Raw genomic sequence first — 26965 nt, 5'->3', positions numbered from 1 at the left:
CCACCGCCTCTCCGTGACCTCGCCGCCACACAAGGCCCCCTGATGCATCTCCAGCTCGGCGAGCTCCACTTCCTCATCGTCTCCTCCGTCGACTTCGCGAAGCAAGTGATGAGAACTCACGACGCCAACTTCGCCAATGCCAGCAAGCAGAGCGATCCCATGCTCCGCCGCCACGATCGTGTTCGCCGTCGGCGCATTCACCACCAAACACCCGAACTCTGTCGCCGCCTGCAGATCCACATTATCAATCCCGACGCCGGCAATTCCAACGACCTTCAGCTTTTCCCCTTCGCCGCCTCGAACACTGAATGCTCCATTTCTTAATCCCTCTATCTCCCAGTCCGATTCCTCTGCCCACCAAGGCCAAATTCCTTCACAATTGCATAAACCATCCAACTGCTAATCCAACTGCAAAGAGGGTGGGGGAATTTGAGTTTTTGTAATTGATTCTTTTAGATGGATCGGAAGTGGGAGAGAAACAGGTAGACGGCAGCTAAGGGAGGAGGCAGTGGTGATTAACTGTGATCCGTAGACATTGGTGAAAATAAAATTGGAGTAAAAAATTAAAATTGTGGTGAAATATTAGGGATAATTTGGTCCATTGTAAATATTGTTAGAGCAATAATAAGAAAAAAGGAAACAAAACACGTAAAAAATCGAAAATCCCTTATTCCGAAAAATTCGCATGCCACGATCCCATATTCCGAAAGGTAAGCGAATTTAATCCTAAATTTCGAAAGGTCTGCGAATTGAGCCCCTTTTTCCGAAATCTCTCATTTCGATAGAGTTTTGGAAAATTGTTAAATTAATGGGAAATTGGGAGAAACGTGATATAGTGAAAATGTGAAATATGCAATTTTGGAATATTAATTAATTAAAGAAGCATGCGCAACGATAATATGCACTAAAAAGGAATTATTCTAAATAGTACTAGTAAGATGCATGCTATATACATAAAAGAAGATACATTCATTCATAGAAGCAAGTGTATTACTGCCAAAATAAATACTCCCTATCATCACACAATAATTCTGGTAGTGAACAATGCGAATTTTATGTTTAATTGATTAATGATCGTGGACGGAAAGAATAATTATTTTAAAGAAATTCGACCTACTTAAATATCTATTTGGTTACTTATCTAATCCATAGTAACAACTATTGTTTTTAATTTTACCTCAATCTTTACAATTTATTTTCGTCTTTCAAAGTTGTATCAAGTTTAATTATAAAAATGTACTTTGATGGTTGACTCTTGCAATAGGATGATCCATTATTTTGTACCACTACATAGTATTTACTTTAATTATCTTTTAATAATCATATAAAAAAATTTGATTAAACTTTTCAGTTTGACTGATTGAAAATTTGAAATATTAGTAAAATAAACCAATAAATTTTGAAAACCGATATAAAATTGATAAAATCTTTCAACGTATGTGATATCTACAAGATTCCGAGTAATTAAACCGGTAAACCCAGGATGCCACGTCAGCGCCGATCACACTCCCAGCGGCGCACATTAGCGACCGTCCTTCAACAAGCTACCCTGCGCCGGAACCGCCGCATACCGCGACGGAAAGTCCCGGAAAACACCGCCGTCGTCGAATTCGCCGTTCTGCCCCTCTCCTTGGTCGAAATTCAGAGCGTAGCTGCACGGATCGTAGTTGAATTTCGCCCGCGCCGGCGCTCGATTGAACCGCCGGATGAACGTCTTCCACTTCGGCCCCGCCACCAGCTCCGACCATTCCCTCACCTTCATAAACGCCTCCACTCCGCCGCTCCACCACCTCCGATCGCTCCGATCAGACGTCGAGATTCGCTCCCAATCATTCGGCTTCGGCGCGCTGGAGCTGCGGAATTTCCACGGCCAGCAGCAGCGGCGCCGGATGAATGCGGATTCCTCGGATTCGTCGGGTGAAACGTCGAGTTTCCGGTTGGATTGCGGCGTGGCTGCGTGCAATTGCGACGCCATGATTTGCGGGGGGAGAGAGAGGTGTGGAGTGAAGATGCAAAACCCTAATGCGATCTAGCTGTCGCTTTCTCGCGTTGTGTCGTCCTCTCTGTGTAGTTCTTATATAAGGGGGAACGCTGCATTGCTGGCGAAGGTTTATAACTTTTAAATGATTTGTTACCATAAATTAAATTAATTTTTTTTATCCTTCTCTACTTTTACATCATTTAAAAATGTATATATCCCTAATCCTTCTCTACTTTCACATCATTAAAAAAATGTATATATACCCTTAAGTCTCGACTCAAGTGAGGCTATCGTTTTAGACACGAGATTTTAGAAGCGTTATTTAGTAGTTAAACGAACAGATAATAGAAATAGTATTAGAAAGTGTCGGATTTTGCTAAAAAATTGAATTACTTTAATTGAAATTGTCCAAAAGAAATACGAATCACTTGAAATCGAACGTACTCCATTCGTAACAAGTTAATTGAAAGTAATTTGATTCTTAATTTTTGTATTTACGTGTTTTTTAGAATTTTTATTTAATAAGTGAAGTAATAAAATAATGAAAATAATGCATCTTTCTAAGAATGTTACCCTCTAGTTTTTTCATAGGTATTACTTTTTCCCATCATTTCCTTTATTACTTAATATTGCCAATGGAATAATCAATATTCTTCTTATCATCAAATTTAACGTGACATTGACAACCAACCAACATCTGAACTTTCATCTAAAAATATAACCTTTACTTGTATACTAGAATTTGAAATATAACAGTAAGAAAAATATGCCATAGCTCCACATAACAATTTACAATCAAAGCAAAAATCATTAGAAAAATAACAACACGCAATTATATGAAATATTGCTAGTCTTAAATTTCGCCACAAGCGTAAAATCATATAGCACAAATACGTGCTTCACCTCATCCCTCTCTGCAAGCACTCCAAACTTTCATGGTATATACAAGTATAAAACTTTTTAAGTCTCACCACGATGACGACGACAGACCGGGGAAAATATTACCGGCTAAAAGCTCGTGTACGTTTATGCTATGAACCTACCTCCCGAGCAGAGTTGGTAACGCGAAGGACGGCTTGAGCACTTAAAGGCGACAGCTTTGATTGGCAGAAGTCCTCCCAAGATACTATAGCAGGCTGTTCGGGTACATCTGTAGGTTCTGGGACTTGAGGTTGCTCGGGTATAGCAGTTGGTTCCGGAGCTTGAGATTTTTCGTATGCAGACTGAAGCTCTAACAGCAGAGCGCGAGCTGCGTCCCTGGACTCGGGAAGCCGGTCGCTGAGCTGAGACGCTCCTATTACGATCAGTTTGTCTATCCCGTATTCTTGAATTCCATCCATTCCCTGCAAATAATCCCACACGAAAACAATTGAGATGCCAAAGAAGGACTTGTACAAAATTATGGTAAAGAGCACACCGTGTTTAAGTGTTCTTACCAGCCGTGGGACACTTCGGGAAATACAGATAGAAGCCTTAGCTCGAATTCGAGGATTCCTATTTGTAACATAAGGCTGCAACTTGGGTAGCAACAGAACAGGAGAAACCCAGCTTGTCAAGGCTACTAATGCACTTTCAGCTGCCTCACAAACGAATTTCTTGTCTTGTGAAGATTTGAGGAGAAGTTGAACCAGCTAACAAGACAAATTGAAATGTATAACGAAATAATATTCAGAAAAGAACAGTTCGCAAGAAGCACGCTGGAGAATAATAGCATACATAAAATTCAAAAATTTAATAGTAGAATATATTACCAATGGATCCAATGAATCGATGATGCTGTCCTTATATGCTTTGAAAAGGTCTGCGGCAGTCATAATTGCAGTTTTGCAGACAGCACTTCTTGGATTCTTTAGGGATTTCACGACTAAGGAGATGACTTCTTCCCTGGAGTTAAGAACCAATTTGTCATATAATACACAGCTCAGAAAATAGAGTTAAGACAACGAGATAACATTCTTCTGCCAAAACATAAAGAAAATGATACTTACAACATACTAACAATAGCTTCCTTGTGAAATATAGAAAATCGACGAACATTGTTCAGTGCATCACACACTGTAACCCAGTCTTTGGAGCCAAGTCCTGATAATAGTGCCTGGAACCAGAGTGCAAGATAAATATTAACATATTCAAGGATGACATCAAAAACATTTCCGCTTTAACACAGAATTGGCAAAGCCTGTAAAGATTAGAGAATGCCATTACCTTCAGACAATCATCCACATCTTCTACATCCTTCAAATCCTCAGACTCAATGTACTCTACTTCTATACTGGTTATCACTACTTCAGAGTTTTCTGTTTCGTCCATCTTAGCGGAAGGGCCAACCACTGCAGCTAACCCTTTCCTTTGAATTTCTTCAGTGTTTTCGCTCACACCTTCAACCTGAGCTTTTACTACTTTTCCATTACTGAAGCCTCCATTTATCCTCTGAGACTCAGGTACATTATTATCTCTGACAGCTATCTCAGACATTATGGAAGCCTGAAGCAATAACAAATAAGAATTCAGTGGAGTTTCAGAAAAGTATACATAAGAAATATGATTGGTCATAAGTCAATATGTAGGCAAGCCAAAGTTTTAATGGATAATTTTGCATTTTATTTATGACAGTGCTAATAAAAATCAATAGATAATTAGATATCTATGTCAGAACTTTGAATTATTACCAGGAAATTTAATCCAAACTAGTAATGACAGAAGGTGCAACAGGTGGAAATGTAATAACTATTCAGGTCATGTGGTAAGCAGTATGGACTATGGAACTATTGACCGACATGTAAAGCAAAAATCTGCTTCTTCAGAGTTCATCAGGTGAATCACTTTAATTTCTAGACATATTTCCGATAGTCAGATTGTTCACGAGCTCACTAGTAATCAAGACATTCGAGCTACATAGAAGTACCAAAGAGACAAATGCAACAACTAAAACTCAGGCTACAAATTCAATGGAGTTCAAATATTGTGTTCTTCAGTTTCTTGATAATATATCTATCCCATCCGCCCCATATTATTTACCAGCTAAGCACAACAAAGCCTAATTTACAACTATTGAAAGAGGATGTTGTTTTATCAAAGTTCAAATGGTAGAGCTAATTGAATAAACACCAATTCATAATCAGGCAATCTAATCACTATGATGCAAACACAATTACACAAGTTTCGGAAACAGGAAATTTTCACCACCAATTTTACTACATGATGATGCCTATCCCAAAATTTCCAGAAGATTCAGTGAACATATCAACTCTTAAGTTACATACCATCTTCAAATTAGTAACAATTCATCACAATCTAGCTACAGACAGCGAATTTACTAGATCAAAAGAGCTCATGCTGCAGCTGCAGGACTCTCAAGTATAAGGACGAAGGCTACTCAATTAAAAACCTCTCTCAAAACCCTAATTCACATCCAGCTTCCTCTAAGCCCCTCAAAACGAATGAAAACTACGCAGTATGTCACCAGAGACAAAAGAAAACAAGCAGATCGCTCAAAATCGAGCCCCAAAATCACACCAAGCCAAAGGCAAAGAAACTAATCAAACAGCGAAAATGCTGCCACTACCAAACTAACAAATTCTAATTAGCACAGCGATCCAGCACAGAAGATTTAAAACATTAGGCAGCAGCAAAATGCAGGTACGAACAAACAGATACACAGGTGAATTAAGTATAATTGCGTTAAGATCTCACGCATTCACTACCATCAACCTCAATAACTTCGAATTTCGATCTATTCCGGAGCCGATTCGAAATGCTGCGAGGTGAATTTGCAGTGAATACCTAAAATGCGTTGGTAGATGAGAGTAATTACCACGAGAATAAGGAAAGGAATCGAAGTGTGGCCGCGGCAACGGCGTGAAAATGGTGAAAGTATTTATTGTAGACCTCCGCAGTCGTTAAATCTTCAATGACAGCAGCAGGAATCTCTCCCTCTATATATATATATATGTGTGTGTGTGTGTGAGTGTGTGTATCTCTCTGTGAGAGTGCAAGTGTGAAACTGTAAAACGAGTGGAATATCGTAAGCAAGAGGAAAGGGGCGGGTTTAATGAAAAATTCATTGGGATTAAATTAGTAGTATAAGTTTTTTATAGGATTAAATTGGTGGCAGTATTTTTTTTAATTAAATTTTACTAAATTTTTTCTCTATAATAGGAATTTTTTGTTTTGTTTTTTTCTCTTGTAAATTTTTGTATTTTGTGAGATTTTTTAATATAAAAATAAGATAAAAATATAAAAGTCCCTAAAATGAAAAGTTCACATATCTCGTGAAATATTCTGTTGGATAGTAGTACTAGTACTACCTCCGTCCTTGAAAGTTTGACATAATTTACCATTTCGGTCCGTCCCTAAAAGTTTGATACACTTCACCTTTTACTATTTTTGATAGTAGACCATATATTTCACTAACTCATTGCTACTCACATTTTATTATAAAACCAATACTTTAAAAAGTAGGACTCACATCTCATCAACTTTTTTAACTCACTTTCTATTACTCTCTCTCACAAAAGATGTCACACTTTCGTTTTTAATTTGTCCCACAAAAAATGTCACATTTCTTTTTATGAAAAAAGTTCTCTTTCACATGAATATAAAAATTATATTTTCTCTCTCCATTTAACACACAAAACAAAACCTTCTAAAATCTCGTGTCGTTCCACAAGTGTGATATTTTTTGTGGGACGGAGAGAGTATATTTTTTAAATCCGTGCCGAGTCAAAGTGTGTAATTATTTGGAGGACGGAGGTAGTATTTTGTTAGAAAAGAATAAGAAAAGGAGAAAAATGACAAACTTCGCATACCTCGATTTCATATCCTGAAAGACATGCGAGCTTAATCAAAAAACTAAAAGGCACGTGAATTTAATCCCAAATACTGGATCCCAAAACTAAAAGGTAAATTTGCTTCCCGAAACTAGCAGAAGTTAAATATTAGAAAAAATATCACAAAATTTTGTAAAATTCTAATCCATCTCTTATCTTTTTTAAAAATTAGTTAGAAACTTATGAAATTGTAATTAATTTGCTACTAATTCTATTGCAAAAGAAATCGACTCATCTATATGCAAATATATTATTAATATTAGTATTAATTATTACTACTTGGTAGTACTATTATTTTGTTTATGAATATACTAGTTATTTATAATTTCCACAAATATAATCATGTGACCGGCGGTTGGAGTATTTAAATAACGGATCTACCCCTGAGTTTCTCCCAATAGTCAAATCTGCCATCTCTGTGGACTGTGGCCGCATTATTTTATCGAGCAGGTGAAGCAGTCAACAGTATGCACTATGCACAGTATTAAAATAAGGGCAGCACCGTCACGTATGGAAAATAATCCTATTGGTCTGTTGAATTAATTTTAATTAATTTTAAATTTTTTAAAAATCAGTACAAAATATACAAATCGAAGGAAAATGAATAATAAATCTCTGCAACTAAAATTTAATCAAGGTAAAAATTTATAATTCGGTAAAAATCATTATTTAATGTTTGTTTGCTATCTTGGAGTCGAATGATTTGTGTTAGGAGCTGAATAAAGAATTATTACTGATTATTTTTAGAGAGAAATGAAAATAATACTATCAATTTGTGTTACAACAAACAATGAATAAGACAAATAGTGGTGCTAGTAGACAGCGATTTGTTCATCTAATTTTATACAGTACTATATTACTACAAAAATGATATGTTTTCCTTGACCAAAAAAAGTGGTATGTTTTCAAATTATAAATGATCCTTAAGCACTAAAGATCATGTTGAAGTTTGTATTTATTTTACCATATCGTTAAGTTGGCGTAATTATCGTCTTACTACAATTATAGTTATTATTAACGTATACCATATATTAGGAATTAATCTTGAGACTTGATTACGAATATTATCCCTCAAAAGTTTGACTTAGATATACATAATAACTAGAAGTTTAATTAGGCGAAAAATTGGATATTTAAATTAATTGTGCTGCTATAAAGATGAAGTTTTCACACTTAAAAGTTTAAATAGTATTGAGGTGACGCTGCAACGCTGCAAATTTGAATTGATGTTATATCAGTTTTGAACCAGACCTTTGTGCTGTTTAATTCATGAACCAATCATTGTTATATCACATATATTACCTAATTAAATCCGTTTAACAAAAAGGTTAATCATTCGACCAACAAAAAGAAGTAAGTTCATTTATTGGTAGGTTTGAAAACTTAAAGAAAATAAATGAAGCCCATCCATTATATCACATTACATAATTAAACCCGTTTAACAATAAGGTTAATCATTCGACCCACAAAAAGAAGTACATTTATTGGTAGGTTTGAAAAGTCGAAGAAAATAAATGAAAACCATCCATCAATATTCGTATATACTCACTCCACCCATATGACTCCTAATTTAAAATCGGCAAGTATGAGATGGAAAGAGAGAATTAATTGAAATGTTATTCATGAAAATGGAGTTCACCTCATTATCGAGAGTAGTTAAAAAAAAAAGAATGTGTCTAATTTTTGTGAATGATCAAAAATTGAAAATGAAACCGTTAGTTATAGACGGGAAATATATAGAACTAGTCGAACTTAAATTTTTAGATCAGTTGTCCCACCCTTTTAAGTAACAATAAATAATAAAGTGAATGAAAAGAGACAAGTTAGTCCTCTTAATGATTTACATTTATGTCCATATGCTTGAGACAAAAAGAGAAGAAGCAAAGTTTCGATTTGGAGCAACGACTTATCATGGAAACAGAACTCGTGGGTTGGGTATAACAAAGAAGGTGCGCTAGGGTCGAAGGCAGAGGCGATGCTGTGATTGTCACTAACAACGGATGGCAAACAAAGAACATAAGTGAACAAACTCTCGATGTATCAGCGACAACTCAAAAGACTGAATTTAATAGAGTTTTCCGATCCTTATAGGCTGACGATAGATTATCGATCCTGATCCCAATTGAGTCCACTATTTTTGGAGTTGCATGTGCGAAACACATTTCAATGTCGGATCCCATGTCCTAGAGATGGAGCAATGACTAATGCAACAGTGTCCAAATCAATGAAACATAGCTAAATGCCAGAATAGCACCACATGGCTTGTTACATGGGAAATAAATAGGGCATTAACTTAGGGAGCTAAGAGCACTCCCAATGGCGTTGGCGAAAACTCGGCGATTTTTCGCCGAAAATCGCCGAGTTTTCGCCGACCAATGAAAGGAATTCGGCGAAAAATCGGCGATTTTTCTCCCGATTTAACGCCATCCGGCGATTCATCGCCGAAAAATCGCCGAATCATCGCCGCCCACTGTGGGCGCGATTCGGCGATAATTCGGCGTTTTTTTTTTTTTTTTTTTTTTTTTTTAAACGGCTAAATTTGTTAAATCCACCACTATAAATACTTCCTCTTCCTCCTCCATTCATCACACACAATTCTCTCAATTTTTCAATCTCTTTCTCAATCTTCAATCTTCAAAATTATGAGCTCTAGTAGGAAAAATTCTCGAAAAAGTAAGGGTAAGGGCAAAGAGTCGAGTTCGCAACTTCCCAACACTGATGAAGCAAATGAGCAGTGGATGAGCTCGTTGTTGTCGATGGGTTCATTATAAATCTATTTATTAAACACATTTGTAGAGAAAATTAAATAATATTAAAAATGATGATGTAAAAATGAAATGTTGAGTTAGGGAGAAATAAGGGAGAAACCATTGGAGCAGTTGGCTAAAAGTTGGCTAAAAACTGGGGATAAATTATGGTGCTGATGTGGCGCTGATGTGGCAGAAATAAGGGAGAAATAAGGGAGTTTTAAGGGAACCCATTGGGAGTGCTCTAAGTTCCAACAATAATCATAAGGTTAGAATATACCCCGACATCCCCGAAATCTGCCACAACTTACCTAGGAAAGGAAGACTCTGTTACTCGCACATTAGCAACTACAAAATCGAACATCCTGTTGACACTTTTCTGCATCAATTTTGTTTGAATTAAACAAAATCGTTATTCAAAGACAAGCTATTTGATTTTAGATTCTATCATCTCTCATACTTTATTCACTAATCACCATTTTCTTAAATCCGGTACAAAAAAAAAAGGAACGTCTCGGTGAAGCCCTCAATCCTTTGAATTTATTCGAAGAAGAGAATTTCATTAGCATGATCAAAGAATCAACAGAGGTTTCTGCATTGACAATACTTGTTTAGCTTGGCCAACAATTTGAAATATATTCATAATAATATATATAGAATAAGCATCATATCATATGGTAGTAGTAGTTCGTTTTATGAAGCAGTGCCAAATTATTCATTTGATCCATACAAAGAAGACATGATTTCTTGACTACAGAGAATTCATGCCGTTAGGATAGACAAACTAAAGCAAGTCTGGACCGTGCGATGATACCTGCTTTTTACGTCCAGCTGCAATGCACTTACCATCGAGTAATACTTATGATCTTCTTTCGTACAGACGGCTTCAAGAAGAGCTTCTTTCTAAACCAGAACTTCATCACAAAAACGACAAGCAGTCTCCTAAACACACTTCATTCCCCAGCATTTCTTTATGAGCATCAATCTAAGCAGAGGAGGATACTGGCAGCCTCACTCCTCGATGTTTACTAGTTCATATTCAACCAGCGAAAGGTTATTGTCTTCTTTGACAGTGAAGGTGGCAGGATCGGCTGCTGCTTCCACACGCCCCCATTTGTCCACAGCTAGTCTCATTGAGCCTTTGAACATGTCGATTTTGGCATTTCTCAGAATTACAGTTGCTTCGGGCTTCATGGTTTCCACTGCACATTGGATCTCAAATCAAGATCATGGATTTGTAATGAATGGGATAAGGTCAATAACTATGAGGCATTTCACGTAGTGGGGACAAAACTGCACTTAATGTTTAGAAAAGGACAGAACCAACAAACTATTAGCCCAGACCAATCAGTGATTATTCATGGTATCCACTTCCTATTTTGATTCCTGATAGTAAAATACAAATAACATTGTCACATTCAGACTCTGTGAACACCGAGCAAGATATGAACACATACACACGCACAGTCATGTACCACTGTACCTTGTGATTACTTTATCCTTTTATTGGCACCATCGACCAAATTGATATGCAAAACAACAGCCAAACCTCATAAATATGTTCTACTAGCACCCTATCAAGATCACAAAACAAGATACTGAACATGTCAATTTTTGCATCTCTCAGAATTACAGTTGTTTCGGGCTTCTCATGGTTTCCACTGCACATTGGAGATCACACCAAGATCATGAATTCATAACGAAGGAGGTAAGGCCAATAATTATGAGACCTTTCACGTATAGGGTTAGAAAAGAAAAGTACAAGACCATATTTAGCCAGACCAGTCAGAGATTAATCGTTAAATAATTTTCCTATCTTATGTCCTAATAGCAAAATACCAAATATCATTGCGTCACATTCAAACTTTGTGAACATCTAGAAAAATATGAACACACATAGGCGTAATATGTACCTTATGAGTTGTGAATTGTGATTACTTTATTTATCCTTTTATTGGCACCATCTACCAAATTGATATGTAACCCATCGAGATCACGAGGCGAGATATTGAATTTGCAACACAAATAAATCCACCATTTTAAGATCAGCATAAACATGATGACAAGTTTATAGAGTTCACTTATAAAATGACAAACGCATACCATTCCCACCACTCAAGAACAAAGCACAATACCTTGTTCATTCCTAGCCGTGAACAAAATCACCCCTGTTTCATCCCCAACCAGACACTCAGCAATCCGCATCTGATGAACTTGAGGCCCATCCGCCCTACCCTTCTGCAATACCATCTTCGAACTCAAAACTTTCACGACGAGATTGTGCCCATTCGTGCCAGGGCGCAGCTCATCAACCTTGGCAAAAACTGGCTTCCTCATGGATGCTTTCTTTTCAGCCATTTAAATCAAAACCTACAATAAAAAAATGATTAAAATCCACATTAGCCAGAAAATGAGGAATTTCATAAGCTCTCATCAAAATAATAACATCATCAGAATCACCACAGCCAACACATTTAGAGGCTAAAATTCCAAGAAACTCACACACATGTGGCAGAATTTATCATAATCGGAACCAAAAATCCAGCAAATGATTAATCAGCAACAAACAGAAACAAAAAATAGAAAGGAAAATGAAAGCACGTTGAAAGTCTACTCAGCCATCACTGATCAAATCGATGAATCGAAATCGAACGGAATAACAACAAATAGTATCGAATCGATATGACCAACACTCTACACTAGTAGCGATACTAAAACCAAACAAAAACAGATAAAAACCCTAATTATCAGATCAAATACTGATGAAAACGAAAATTCATTTCAGAATTCACACAAATATACGAAAAATAAACATATAAAATCGAAGAATTCGAATTACCTTGGCAACAAGAACAGAGAAGTGGGATATTTTCGAGCGAATTAGTTCTAGTGACGAGACCGTCGAATTGGCTTTATGAATGGAAAAAGTTGATCAAGTTTTTCCACCGTTGATCTGCCATAATTCTCAGCAGATCTCCGCCGTTGGTTCGTGAGAGGTGGTTTGTAGTGCTAAAAGCGTGATATCTGAAATAAGCTGGCTAGTAGTTCTAAAAGCGTTGGAGCTGATTACTAAAGTCGGTTTACAATGCATAAAGTAATTTTTTATGTATATTTATGGCTTTAACGGCGTAGTTGAGGGTCACGATGTCATTAATTTGGCACTTTAGCTAACCACAGTATCATTAATTTACCACTTTAGTTAGGCATAGTAGCTTTGACTTATTAAAAATTGACAATCATGTGAAATTTTAATAATTGGAAATTCGTATCTTAATGTTTTCTACTGAGAATGGAGTAGTATGTCCTAATGTAAAACACAATCACAAAGATATATCATATATATTTAACTCCATTTTTGAATTGCGATAAATTTTCGGGAGGAGATCCTCTGCTGTTCCTCAATTCACAGCAAATGGTGCTGTGTCAAAAACGCAAAAAATTGTGAATGAAACGACTGCAATCTGATTCTTTTTCTATTCTTTTTATATACTCCTAACTTTTGTATATGGCGATGATTTTTCATTTAAATACTAAATAAAATAATATACATCCATAAATTCGCATGCTTACAAATTCTAATTAACAAACCAAATATTATGCATGTGTGTTGATTTCTTTTTGGTATTTATATTTACTTAACATTTTTTATAGAATATTTTAGTATTTAATTGAAAATTCATAATCATATAAGAAAAAGGTCATATTAATAAGAATAGAAAAAGAATTTCGTTTCATTCACAATTTTTTGCGTTTTTGACACAGCACCATTTGCTGTGAATTGAGGAACAGCAGAGGATCTCCTCCCTAAATTTTCATGATACGTCTGAGTTCACAAGTGGCATTTCTTGCATGACTAGAATATATGCTGCTACAATGATAGTAGTCTCAATTCGATCATCTCCATAACATATTAACATGCTATAGCCTTTATGAGTTATTGGCTATTTTCAAATTTTCACGCTTTTTGGCAGAAGAATTACACAAACATCTCATATTTGTGACCACATCTGCAATAATAAATATCATCTATGAACTCCGACGTGCAACATTATCATTAACAAGTGATAGTACTAATTTATATGTAAAAAAATAGTATGGACAATGTACACGAATTTTAATGTAAAATTAATAAAATAAGAAAATAGATAGAAAAAGTGGTTAAAACACTGTTAAAAAAATCCACTTTATTATATAGATAATTTCACTATAAAAAAAGTAGAGAGATTAATATAGTACTATGGAGTACAATATAAAATAGTATTGCCTCGTCCAATCGAAGATGATCCACTATCTTTTTTTTAGTTTGTCTCAACTAAGATGACTTATTGCTAAAAATAGAAATCTCTTCATCTATACTTTATTCCATCTCTCTTGTTTTATTCTTTATATTTAATACTTAAAATAAAACTACATAAAATCATGTGCTGTTCAAGAATGAGTCATATTCCTTGGGACGAATAGAGGATTATTTTTGGTGAATATTTAATTATTAGGATATTGACACCTAATAGATGATCCACTTTTTTTTTTTAGTTTGTCCCAACTAAGATGACTGATTGCTAAAAATAGAAATCTCTTCATCTATATTTTATTCCATCTCTCTTGTTTTATTCTTTATATTTAATTCTTAAAATAAAACTACATAAAATCACGTGTTGTTCAAGAATGAGTCATATTCCTTGGGACGAATAGAGGATTATTTTTGGTGAATATTTAATTATTAGGATATTGACACCTAATATTGTGGAACTTTAAAAAAGTTGTGTTTTTCCCACGAACTTTGAAATTGACAAATAATATCACGAACTTTACCTGAGTTTGTTATTTCATCTGATTTTTTTTTATATTAATAGATTGAAGAACAATTTTGGAGGCGTGCTTCAAGAAAATCTATCCTCAAAGACTGAAAAACTTGAAGCTCTCAAAGTTGTTGTCGAGAAATTACCAAAAAAAATTCGTACCATGATATTATTTGCCGAATTTTTTTTTTCCCGTGGGAAATAACAAACTCGGGATAAAATTCACAATATTATTTGCCAATTTCTAAGTTTATGGAAAAAATCCAACTTTAAAAAATTCTATGATATTAGGTGCCGATAGCCTTTAATTATTTAAAACATTTTCAATTTACAACCTATTGATCACCTCCGGCCCAACTTCATGAAGATGGGCCGAAAATAAAAAACCCAACAGTTTACAAAAATATGGCAACCGTTAAATCACCCACGAAAAAACTCACCCACATAAAATTCTGGAGGGAGAGTGTGGACGGAGAGCAAGAATTTGACCAATTACCGAAATCCAACTCCCTCTCTCTCTCCTCAATGTCTTCAGCTGCACTCGCTTCCACGTTCTTCGCTACCTCTCCTAAACTACCGCGCCCCAATTCAATACGCAAATCGCCGCTCGCGAGATCTCTTCCGCAGCTCAACCGAGCTACTTTGATCGCTCCGATCGTCGTTTCCGCTCTCGGCGCCGAGTTTGCTCTGGGCGATTCCGAATCGGAGCTCGATTCCGGGAATGGAGTGAAGAAGCTCGTTGACTCGCTGTTCGTGCTCTGCACATCGGTCGCTCTCTCGGCGGCTCTGTTCTTCGCCGATATTGATTCCGCGTCGGCTTTCGTTGTTACTACGCCGCGGAAGTTGCAGTCCGATGAGCTGGCTACAGTTCGTCTATTTCAGGAGAATACTCCTTCTGTTGTTTACATTACTAATCTAGCTGCGAGGTACTCAGATTTTCACATTGTGTATATCTAGATTTTGATGTGTTAATTGCATAGTCAGTTTTAACTAACTTAATACTGTTTGGTTATTATCTATGCTTTAATAGGCCTTATCGTTGGAGTATCTTTGCTACTTCACCCGCTTGTTCTTAATCAACTAACTAGTTAATATATTAGTAAGTCGAAGCAAATTGATCGTATGGAAGTTACAAACTAAATGTTTCTCGTGCAGCTCAAATGATCGATATGATTTAGAATAAATACGCTGCTTAATATAGCAGACTTTGCAATTGTCAGGGTGTTGAGCATTTATGTATGTTATAGGTTAAGTTTGCAACAGATTTTGAGTTTGGAATGAGTTGCTGATATTATGAACTCATAGTGTGCGTTTTGTTTTAGGCAGGATGCTTTTACGTTGGATGTGTTGGAGGTGCCGCAAGGATCAGGATCTGGTTTGGTATGGGACACGCAGGGCCGCATTGTCACAAATTATCATGTGATTCGTGGTGCATCTGATCTCAAGTACTATTAACCTCTCTTGTGTTTCCTTCTAGGCTTGTTTTGCGTTACCTGGTTGGTTTCTTATACCTTAGTTTCTAGTACAGTTCATACTCGAAGATGCGATCTCTAAGTAGGACTTATTAACTTACTTTCTGCAATCTGTGGTAAGAGTTTGTGATGAGTGATGACATGAGAAAGTTGTTAAGTTGAATAGTAGTACTCCATCATATTGATGGTTAGTGCGTTGGCCAAGTTCACGGTTGAATCAGTGTAATCTTTGTCTGCCATTTTATAAAATATTTCCATTTTGATGTACTACTATTTAAGTGTTTTGATGAAGTGATGGTTGTGTTCAGGGTCACTCTTTCAGACCAGAGTACATACGATGCAAAAGTTGTTGGGTTTGACCAGGATAAAGATGTTGCGGTTTTGAGTATTGACGCACCAAAAGGCAAGTTGAGACCAATACCAATTGGTGTATCTGCCGATTTACTTGTTGGTCAAAAAGTACATGCAATTGGAAATCCTGTAAGTGCAATTCTCACTGAACATTCTATTATGCCGTTTCTGGTTTCTTATCAAATATACTTATTCAAACATAGACAAGTGGAAAGTTTCAAATGTGGCTTTTGACTAAGTCCATTCTCGATCTCCCATTCTGGAGCAGTCCATAGTTCTCATTGTTATAAACCGAATGACATGCTTTCATCTGATTGATACTGTTGGACAAAGTTTACAGATCCCACAGTTCCAATCAAGTCCTTTTTTCCATAGACGTTCTATCCTTCCATTAAGTTCCCCCCTTAAATGTCTTTATAACTACACAGTGGTCCTTTCAGTTTGTTATGTTTTGTCATTGTTGATAGTTATTTTTTTGGAGTGACTCAATTAGGAACACCATGGTATTTATTGGCACTGAAGTGGAAAGCTTCTTTCGTACTGTACCTATCATTTACCTTTCGCTGACAATATGTATGTGTTTCACTTTTGTCTCCTTGGCAGTTTGGACTTGACCATACACTTACAACTGGTGTTATCAGGTACTAACAGTACTTGTAAAACATTACACATATAGTTATCACACTGGAAAATGTATACTAATAGTGTTTACAGCACCTCAATATAGATTTTAACTTCCAAAGTATCCCAGATTACGTTGTTTACTTTGCTCTATCATGATTGTCAACACCTGGAGCACGACTGAAGCTTATGTATATTAATGTGTATCAGTTGTTATCCAACCTTTAGATAATGCCGCCCTTCAGTAAACTGGCTAATCTTGTATCCGTATTGGATCAGAGTCTGTAACAAATTTATTCTGATTTTTTAGTGGGCTCCGGAGAGAAATCAGCTCAGCTGCAACTGGCCGTCCAATCCAGGATGTCATCCAGACAGATGCTGCGATTAATCCTGGAAACAGTGGAGGACCGTTGATTGACAGTGCAGGCAATCTTATTGGGATAAACACAGCTATATATTCTCCTTCTGGTGCTTCATCTGGAGTGGGCTTTTCTATTCCAATTGACACAGTGAGTGACTAGTTAGGCCTTTGTCCTTCTTGGGCTCGTTATCCAAGTATTGGGTTGTAACAAGATGTCATATTAATGGTTTACTATATAAACTTTAACTGTAACTTTTCCTTCTATGTTCAGGTAAGCAGTATTGTTGATCAATTGGTCAAGTTTGGGAAAGTCACTGGACCAATTTTAGGGATTAAGTTTGCTCCTGACCAGTCGGTGGAGCAACTCGGAGTTAGCGGGGTTCTTGTCCTGGACGCTCCTCCAAATGGGCCAGCAGGCAAAGCAGTATGTCCAATTTCTAAATCATACATTTTGGTTTGAAATTTCATTATGCTTTATAGGATTTATAAAATCTGGTGACTCTAAAATCATGTTATGATATTGTTGGTGCTGCAGGGTCTTCAATCAACAAAACGCGATGCCTATGGGCGACTTATTTTAGGTGACATAATTACATCCGTTAATGGAAAGAAAGTTGCAAATGGTAGTGATTTGTACAGAATCCTTGACCAATGCAAAGTCGGGGATACGGTAAGTGTTAATAGTTATTGCTACTAATGCATTGTCTAAAAGTTTAGCATGTCCAGGGAGAACTTGTGGTCTTTATTACCTAATACTGGATATGTAGAAACCAGAATCTCATTTATTGAATTTTGTCATAACTATGAGAATTAACTTCATTTTCAAATGTTTCACTTTGCAGGTGGAAGTAGAAGTTCTTCGTGGTGATAAATTGGAAAAGATCCCAGTAATCCTTGAACCAAAGCCTGACTCATCCTGATGTAACACGCATTGTAAATAATTAATCGGATTTAGCCCTCAACTTTTGTACATAATCACGGATCGAAGCTACTGTTCCAAGCGCTATCCCTGTACTCTAAAGCTAAAATCCTTGTGAAGGATGCATTATAGTTTCAATTTCTTACAGTCGTACTAGATTATATTCATGTCAAGTTACTTGACACTAAACTAGTTAATCCTCAATCTTATTTGCATGTTTGACTTCAACATATACATAATTTTCTCGGTATAGGTTCTGCAGTACTAGAAGCAGCAGCCCTGTTACCAGAAGATTTAGGGACTCGTAGAGGAATTGAATTTCTTATTACTGATGTACAATTTTACATGATTACATGTGCTTTGCAGGAAGCACTGTACAACAAAACGAGGAATCACTGGGCTTGCATTTGGCGGTAGAAACTACCAGTCAAATTGAGGGAAAGCAAGGGCGATATTAACAGGTTATAGAGATACAGGTGGGGAAAGGCTGAAATCGAGTGCCCAGATCTCTAAACCTCCTTTGATGAAATCATAATGAGTACCCTTGAGGGCGAGAGTTCCGTTCACCACTCCTTGTCGAACAAATGGATACGATAACAGGTTTTCAAGCGACACATTCACTGCCTCCTGTAACAGTTGGAAAGAAAGCAGTGTATAATCGATTAATTCTCCACAGTTCTGCAAGATTTATCTTTGCCATAGTTGGTGAAAGTTAAAAGTTTTTTTACCTTCTCACACAGCACGCACTGATCACCAAAAGCTGTGTCTCCATTCTCAGCTGTCACCTTGGCCTTTGCAGGTAAGCCGATTTTCACCCAGTCTTCGATGAAATCGCTGAACAACTCAAGCAAATGATTCTATTAGTCACCAAATTTTACAAGAAGTATATGGATTATTTTCTTTCTGTTTGGTTCTGATTCTGTTACTCTGCCTAAGAGTTTAATTATAACTAAGAAAGCAGGCTACTAACGTTGAGTATTTTCCGTCGTATGGGAAGGACATGAGCCCCTTGATCCCACCGCAGGCGCTGTGCCCCATCACTACTATCTCTTGTACCTGTGAGATTGGTTGCCTTGTTTACTACCAACTGAAAGCCTCATACTAATCTTGAAAATGGAAAAGTAATTCCGAAAAGTATTTACGTAGTTTCACCTTGAGGTGCAGGACAGCATACTCTATAGCAGAGCCTGCTCCGGAATATTGGGTCTGAAGCAGCAGAAACAGAGTTACATAACTGTCAAAGCAGAAGCATATGATTTAATGAAACTGGTATTTATTTGTAAGACCTTGTCATATGGAGGGACCATGTTAGCAACATTACGAACCACAAACGCCTCCCCCGGTTGGATGTTCAGCACATGGGATGGGCACACACGTGAATCCGAGCATGCAAAGATCATATACTGCAGCGGATAACTGATCGATATGAATCATTTACACCTTATGGGTCGAGTTAAGACTCGAGAATATGTACCTGGGGAGTCTGGCCTCTGGCGAGTTCGCTGTACAATCCTGGTCTCAAGCTGAAACGTTGAGACGAAAAAGTAGTTAGAATTCATAATCTTAAGACTGTTCTTTGCATGCTTTCATTTGGTAACTTACTTGTACTTCTTATGTTTGAAGGTGAGGAAGCCGGTCTTCAATCTTTCAACGGAGGGCGAAAGAGTGGCGCTGCCGTTTTCTGCCTGCAGCTCGGCCGTGATTTGATCGATTTTTGCTGCCGCAGCAGGTGCTAGCTCTCCCTTAACACTACATGAACAATGTCACATAAAGTATTTGATTACACACACTTAACGTTATGAGATAGAAAAAAATGAAATGAATAGCTTTTAAATAGGAATGTTTGGGTGAGATTTAATGAAGAATAAATTTTGATAAAACTATAGGTCTATATATCACAACCTTTGGCCTAATGTAGTATTTCCACTACCAAAATTTGGTTGTAAAAATCATGAACTTAGGACTTTTAGTGAATTTCCCACGAGTTCGGTTATAATTTAAAGAAAACCAAGTTTGTGGTAGATTGACTACAAGGGTTAAGTTGCAATCAAATATGAACCAAAATCTGTGATTTTAGGTACCAATATCCATTTAAATAAAGTTAAACCTTAGTAGTCTTTCGAGTTCAGCTATGGCGTCTTCGTATGAGTATTCTCCCAAGTCCTCTCTCTGCATCAATATATCAAAATGCTTCAGAAAAATAGAACACGAAAATAAAATAAGAGTTCTTCATCTTATTCTTGTCACATTTGAATTGATTCTTGAAATGGGAAACTATACCGGAGCATGGTGGATGATGGGAGCTGGAGCAGCGAAAACCGGCTTGTCCCGGATGAGACTGGGCGGTGGAGAAGGGGATGAGGAGCTGAGCTTCGCTGAGGCAATGGGCTGGAATGCCGCGGCCCGTCTCGATAGACGGGCCGTGGGTGGAGTGAGGAAGCCGTTGACGGTCGACATTGCTTCGATAGGCCACAGGTATGTAGTCTCTTTAGCTGGTTGATTTAGAACTTTAGAAACAATGCATGCATGAGAAAGCATAGGATAATGAAAGCGAAAGCTAAGTAAACCACAGCTTCTACTCTTGCAGATTGGATTTATTGATTTTTCATGTCCATAAAATAAAAAATAAAAATAAATGGAAGGGGAAATTGGAACCTTTAATCATAATTTATAACATCTGAAAAAAAGAGAATGAAATAGAGTAGAGGTATTTAGATAGATTTTTGAAACAATGGGAACATGTAAGAGTTATATTATGCATTTTTATATTTGATTAAATTCATCATATTATCATTATTAACCCAAAATATCGTGATAACATGGAAAAGTTCTAGTTGATCTCTGATTCTCTGTCATTATATACGTACTCGAAATTATCACGTTCTTCGAAATATAAGGTATAGTTTAGTTTAGTGTTTTATATAGTGATATTAATATTATTAAATTTATAGATTATGCGATAAAATTATTACCCTAAAATTGATTCTAATATCTAAAAAAGTGATATAAATACTATTAATATTACAGATTATACAAAAATTCAAAGCTCCGCGATCAATGAATAGAGAATTAAAGGGTTGAAGTTGAAGGCAATATAGTTGGTTAAAACCATGAATTTATATCTATCTATACATATATAAAAGACGGGTTTTGGCCTTATATTGAATATTAAAGAATTTTGGATAAGTTTTCGAAATATTTATAAGTGTTAAGTCTATATAATTAAATTATGATTTTGATTTGTAACTTCCAATTATGCATTAATTAAAAAACCATTAAACATAACTAAAAACCATTAAAAAATTATGCATTACAAATATTGAGGCCGTTATAGTTTGTGACAGCATAGCCTAATGCGTGTCATCCAAATTTGGAGACTCATGCCCAAATTAATATTAAATGTGAAACGGTTAAGCCATTAAAAAAAATTATTACTACTTTATAATTATTATTTAATTTAGAGATTTCATGGTCAAATAAAATTTAATTGCCATTAATCATAAAATATAGTATGTCATGGCTATAAGTACATGTATTAGGCTAGCTAATGGAATCATACAGTTCTTGTGTTTCGAAACTAAGGTACTCTCAAATTGAGAGCATGCATATTCTATGTCAATCGTAGAGAATTCTTTTGAAATTGATTATGTATAATGATGATACGTAGAAGTCGGATGAGAAGATGAGTGGTGTTGGTAGCGTCGTCGGCGAATTTTTCTGGCAGTTATGATGAATCCGATTCTTCTTTAAGGTTTATTTGGGTCGAGAATGGAAGGTTGATTATTTGGTTTATTTGTGTTGTATAGTATAATTGTTTTGATTTAATCATTGTATGTTATAGTAGGTTCATAATTTATGGTATAAATTATATATGTTGTATAATATTTGCTTTTGTTTATTTTGTAATATATAGAGAAATATTATGATAATATACAAATAAATATTTTATTAAATAAATTTTAAATTTTCTACTTTTGATGCATAATAATTTAATATTATATCATTTATACAAACAAGTTGTAATGCATAGCACGTTTTGTTGTTTAAGGACACAATACAAATTTTTTTATATTTATTTGTTCATAAATTAGTTGAAAGAAATTTTTTTGTTAGAATTGATTTTTGTAACTAAAAATTTTCTTTACTTTTAAATTAATCATTATGTATAATTTACTATTATATTTTATTTTTTTAATTTTATTTTTAAATTATTACATACAATAAAAGGAATATTAGAAAAATGTGTTTGTTTAATTTTTTAAATTTGTATGAATATAATAATAAATTAATAATCCGTGCATAGCATGGGTGTTACACTGGTATATATAGAAGGTGAGTTTTGGCTTTATATTGAAATATTTGTAAGTTATGAGTATAAATTTTAATATTTATAAAATATGTCATAATTAATATAGAAACATATATAAAAGGCAAGTTTTGGCCTTATATTGAAATATATGTAACTTATGAGTATTAATTTTAATAATTATAAAATATGTCATAATTATTATAGAAAATGAAAGGCTGTTATATTATTCATAATGATATTTATGTACATTTAATATTATGATTGATTGATGACAAATAATATTTAATTATATTTCATCGTTATGAACATTTTTACATAATTGTAAATGTTTCAACTTTTAAGCATAAAATTTATATTATCATTGTAAATTATTTTTTTTCGATATAATAAATCATGGAGTAGAAACTAACTATCTATAATATTTTGAAGTTAATGCATTGCATATTCATCTCGAACTTCGTCGCTTTCACAGCCTCATGCAAAGAGAGCATTCAAAGTCAACGAAATGGCAAACGAAAGCAAAGAAGACGTAGAGTATAAAATATCACATTGTTTTCGCGTACATGTTTTTCTTAATGTTAGTTTGTTTTAATTTTTTTTTTGTCTTGGCTATAATAATGTTTTACAAATAGAATATAGTATCATAGAAACTGGTCATCTATAATATTTTGTAGTTAATGCATTGCATATTCATCTCAAACTTCATCACTTCCAAATATTTTTTTTATGCAAAAAGAGCACCTAAATCAATGAAATGGTAAAAAGTTGTAATATAGGGTATGTAGTTGATTTTTGTTTTAAATTATTACATGTAGATGGTGAAAAACTGGCTTATGGAATAGATTGCGCCGGTGCAGGACGAGAAAAGTGCAGGAGATGATAATTGGTGATGAAGAAGGGCACCCGAGCTAGATGGAGGCGGATAAAAGATGTTGGAAAAATGATAAGGTAGAAGGGTATTAGAGTACAAAGCGAAGTCGGAGGGTAATATTTTAATATGAATGAGTTATTATACTTAATAAATAGTTTGTTAGCACTATATTTTTTTAATTAGTTGACCTAATTATATAAGTGAAGAGTTTATATAATTATTTTTTTATGAGACATATATGATATAATAAAATCTTATGGATTTATGCGATGAATTTATTATTTAATTTAATAAATTAGATCTTTGAAATTGATAAAAAAATATGAAGATAGATTATATTTATTATATTTTTCTATGACAATGGCTTCCATATTTTGAACATTATAAATTGTATATTAATAATTTCATACTGATGGTGTTAGACATAATTTTACTATGTATTATTTAAATAAGATTATTCTTTTTATATCCAAAAATATTTTAATCAATATATGTGCTTTTGTTGTTTTTATATAATTTTAAATATTATACTAATTGCAGGTTTTAATATTTTACTTATATTACTCTAGATTGAGATTATAGTTATTAGCTGTGATTCATTTTACTATATTATAATTTTATTTTGAGTGAACTTAAAAAATGGTCCCTGGACTATGGGTTTATCTCGAAAATGGTCCCTGGACTTTAAAAATATCACCAGTAGTCCCTGGACTAAGGGATAGTATCAAAAACAGTATTTTGAGACGAAAATGCCCTTTTGAGGGGTTTTGAAGGGTTTGGGCAATTTGGTCTTTTTACACTTTTAACATTTTAAATCTGATATTATTTCAAAATTATCATTCTTCATCCCTTTTGTCATCCTTCACTTTGTTTCTTTATTTCAATATTAGATTTAATTTTACAAAATTAAATTTTAAATTTCAATTTTTAAATAGCAATAAATTTTTTTAATTAAAACTATTAATTCATGGACACTATAAATATTGATTGAAACTATTAATTTTTGTTATTTAATATAATATTAAGCTGAATTGAAGAAGTACAGAAAAATAATATTAATCGTGATGGAAAAATAAGAGCTATTCTATTTAGCCTTCGTTCGGTTGTTATAATTGCTTGTGATTGAATATTATGAAGTCGACTAAAAATTTTGTACATGAGTATTTTTGTTGAAATTTTCTAGTCATTTTGATTGATTGTTTTCAAATTAATAAACGAAAATTATATTAGTCTTACATTAGACGCATATTTATTTCAGAATAAATCATGTTATATTGTCTATTTATGATTAAAGCTATTAAATATTGATTAAAACTAAGACGTTATATCTTATTGATTAAATATTAGACACTATCAAATATTGATTATGACTAATAATTTTTGTTATTTAATAATTTTTATAATTAAAAAAATTTATTGATATTTAAAAACTGAAATTTAAAATTTAATTTTGTAAAATTAAATCTAATATTGAAACAAAGAAACAAAGTGAAGGATGACAAAAGGGAAGAAGAATGATAATTTTGAAATAATATTAGATTTAGTACATAACTAAAATAATATCAGATTTAAAATGTTAAAAGTGTAAAAAGACCAAATTGCCCAAACACCCAAAACCCCTCAAAAGGGCATTTTCGTCTCAAAATATCGTTTTTGATATTAACCCTTAGTCCAGGGACTACTGGTGATATTTTTAAAGTCCAGGGACCATTTTCGAGATAAACCCATAGTCCAGGGACCATTTTTGAAGTTCACTCTTTTATTTTTATACTTAATTATTGCTATATTCATACATCAATTTAATTAAAAAAAATTGATAGGAGTATTAAATATAAAAATTTTAACTTGCAGAAGTATAATTATATATGAAATTGAGAAAACCATCTTAAACCTATCTTCAGCCCAAAATCTTCATCGACACATTGTCGTATAGCTGCCAGTGGAATGTGAGGGTTGACTTTGATCTTCTCCATGTAACGCTCCCCTAGCCACTTTGCCGTCAGTCACTTCTGATCCAACACTTGGGAGCATGTGTGCGCGTGACCGCGTTGCATATTCATCATCACATAATCATGGCCGTTGTGTGATTCGAGCTTCCTCAAGTAAACATACCACTCACAGCCTTGCCCTCTACAAATCACACGAAGTTTGTCGCCATCATTTCTTTTCATGTGCACCCGCCTTCTGGACATTATTGCGTACTGCCTCAACACGTCATAGAAGAAATCTCTATGCTTAAAAACATGACCAGGCTTCCACAACAGAAGCTCATTAGGAAGAAGCTTGAACGGGGTATACTTTATGCCTCTCTTCTTCAAACCCTCCAAATCTTCAAGGTCATCCATATCTTGTAGCTCGTCCACAAGTTCTTCCTCGAAAAGTGGGTTATCTGTCATGTTCCTCTTTTTCACATATGGCGAATACTTCCTCCGCCTTTTCTCCCCTGACCCCCCGACCCCGGTTGGTCTTCGCGTTCACCCGTCTGGTCTACAGTCTCTGGCTCCTGATTCACATGTTGTTGCTGGAAAATGGATTCGTAGTATGAAGTAAACAGCTGCTCATCTCGGCACATGTGTGCCAACGAGATAAAATGGTCAACCTCCTCATCTTCATTATCAGTCGGCGGTCCCTCGTTATGGAATGGCAGCCGTCCGGAACGTAATCAAATGATGGAATGTATACCTCCTCCTCTGGAGGTTCTACTTCCGACCCATCATGTACTTTCGATCCAACCTGCACTTCGGGTCCAGCTTGTACTTCCGGTTCAGTAATCACTTCCGGTCCAGCTTGTACTTCTGGTCCAGCATGTTCCACATCACATTCAAATCCGTACATTAGCAATTCATCCGAAATCTCGTCGATAATGGGAACTTCCGACTACGGTTGACATTGAGCTTCGTCTAAAAAATCCAGGATCGGCTTGTACACAGTGTTGTCAATTGCCATGCATTCTGGTTTGTCAATGGCTTCAATATGTTGTACATCTTGGCTATGAATTGATTGTCCCATCTGATTTAAACATAAAATCACAAATTAACACCATACATACAACATAAATCACAACTGCAATGCACATGTGTGCGCTAACCTCTGACACGTTTTCAGTGTGTTCAATTGGTTCAACCTCATGCTGTAATGCTTGGTGGGTGTGATTTGATTGCTCCATCTGACAAAAAGATAAATCACATATGAATACCAAACATAAAAATCACAAACATAGTTCAAAAAGTTGTGTACTAACCTCTGAAACGTTTTGTGGCCCAACATCTATAACTTTTGCAACATCTTCTTCTACCACAGGTTTTGTATTGTTACAGATGGGTGAATTGAAGGATTCAACGATTGCCCAACCTCTGAAACACTTTCAGTAGGAGGACTTGACATGGAATCAACTGCTGACGGTCTTGGGCTTGGGACATCCTGCAATAGACGCAATATAAAACATAAATCTCAAGAAGACACAATATTTTAACTCACAATCACAAACAATACCTCAACCTCTTGCACGCATGCATGGATGTCTCCTTGTCTAACAAATCCATCTACTGCATCATTCTCTTCAACCTCCACCACAACAGCTTCGGCTTGTGCTCCTTCTGCACTACATGATGCAAATGCATCCATCAAATTCTTACGTGCTGCCTCATCTTCCCTCTTCCATTCCCGACGTTTGTCTTCTAAACTTTTGGTCAAAAACTCTTCAAG

General features: G+C 35.2%; 5 protein-coding genes and 1 long non-coding RNA gene across 8 annotated transcripts; 2 read left to right on the top strand and 4 right to left on the bottom strand.

The window, feature by feature from the left end:
* Positions 1 to 1412: 1412 nt before the first annotated feature.
* LOC125209006 lies at positions 1413 to 2059 on the bottom strand. Its single transcript, XM_048108575.1, has one exon. It carries the CDS (start codon positions 1973 to 1975, stop codon positions 1523 to 1525), a length of 453 nt encoding a protein of 150 aa, XP_047964532.1. The 5' UTR covers positions 1976 to 2059; the 3' UTR covers positions 1413 to 1522.
* Positions 2060 to 2731: 672 nt separating this feature from the next.
* Positions 2732 to 6007, bottom strand: LOC125212179. 3 transcript variants are annotated; one of them, XM_048112274.1, is made up of 6 exons: positions 5693 to 6007; positions 4187 to 4465; positions 3970 to 4076; positions 3733 to 3865; positions 3418 to 3612; positions 2732 to 3324 (listed from the first exon to the last, which is right to left on the bottom strand). In XM_048112274.1, exons 2-6 carry the CDS (start codon positions 4454 to 4456, stop codon positions 3013 to 3015), a joined length of 1017 nt encoding a protein of 338 aa, XP_047968231.1. In that variant the 5' UTR covers positions 4457 to 4465; positions 5693 to 6007; the 3' UTR covers positions 2732 to 3012. The 3 variants fall into 3 exon arrangements, with proteins under 3 accessions (XP_047968231.1, XP_047968230.1, XP_047968228.1); XM_048112273.1 differs by having other exon boundaries at positions 5796 to 6006; XM_048112271.1 differs by having other exon boundaries at positions 5686 to 5703.
* A 4177-nt stretch (positions 6008 to 10184) lies between these two features.
* Positions 10185 to 12534, bottom strand: LOC125216694 (uncharacterized protein At4g28440-like). Its single transcript, XM_048118453.1, has 3 exons — positions 12397 to 12534; positions 11693 to 11927; positions 10185 to 10759 (listed from the first exon to the last, which is right to left on the bottom strand). The coding sequence occupies exons 2-3, from the start codon at positions 11913 to 11915 to the stop codon at positions 10569 to 10571; spliced, it is 414 nt and encodes a 137-aa protein (XP_047974410.1). The 5' UTR covers positions 11916 to 11927; positions 12397 to 12534; the 3' UTR covers positions 10185 to 10568.
* A 2272-nt stretch (positions 12535 to 14806) lies between these two features.
* On the top strand, positions 14807 to 18218 carry LOC125213957 (protease Do-like 1, chloroplastic). The gene is made up of 8 exons (XM_048114780.1): positions 14807 to 15282; positions 15679 to 15801; positions 16137 to 16308; positions 16783 to 16820; positions 17111 to 17309; positions 17433 to 17585; positions 17697 to 17831; positions 18004 to 18218. The coding sequence occupies exons 1-8, from the start codon at positions 14882 to 14884 to the stop codon at positions 18079 to 18081; spliced, it is 1299 nt and encodes a 432-aa protein (XP_047970737.1). The 5' UTR covers positions 14807 to 14881; the 3' UTR covers positions 18082 to 18218.
* A 167-nt stretch (positions 18219 to 18385) lies between these two features.
* On the bottom strand, positions 18386 to 20576 carry LOC125213958 (carbonic anhydrase 2-like). The gene is made up of 9 exons (XM_048114781.1): positions 20361 to 20576; positions 20188 to 20249; positions 19683 to 19829; positions 19555 to 19603; positions 19367 to 19483; positions 19233 to 19286; positions 19051 to 19136; positions 18809 to 18914; positions 18386 to 18707 (listed from the first exon to the last, which is right to left on the bottom strand). The coding sequence occupies exons 1-9, from the start codon at positions 20535 to 20537 to the stop codon at positions 18543 to 18545; spliced, it is 963 nt and encodes a 320-aa protein (XP_047970738.1). The 5' UTR covers positions 20538 to 20576; the 3' UTR covers positions 18386 to 18542.
* On the top strand, positions 20420 to 23460 carry LOC125213959. Its single transcript, XR_007175042.1, has 2 exons — positions 20420 to 20555; positions 23205 to 23460. It is a non-coding gene; the product is annotated as an uncharacterized LOC125213959 (long non-coding RNA).
* The last annotated feature ends 3505 nt before the right edge of the window (positions 23461 to 26965 follow it).

This window comes from Salvia hispanica, chromosome 3, assembly GCF_023119035.1.
Source record: "Salvia hispanica cultivar TCC Black 2014 chromosome 3, UniMelb_Shisp_WGS_1.0, whole genome shotgun sequence".
Lineage (NCBI taxonomy): Eukaryota > Viridiplantae > Streptophyta > Magnoliopsida > Lamiales > Lamiaceae > Salvia > Salvia hispanica.
Note: the sequence above shows the minus strand (reverse complement) of the source record. Positions and strands in the feature narration are given on the sequence as shown.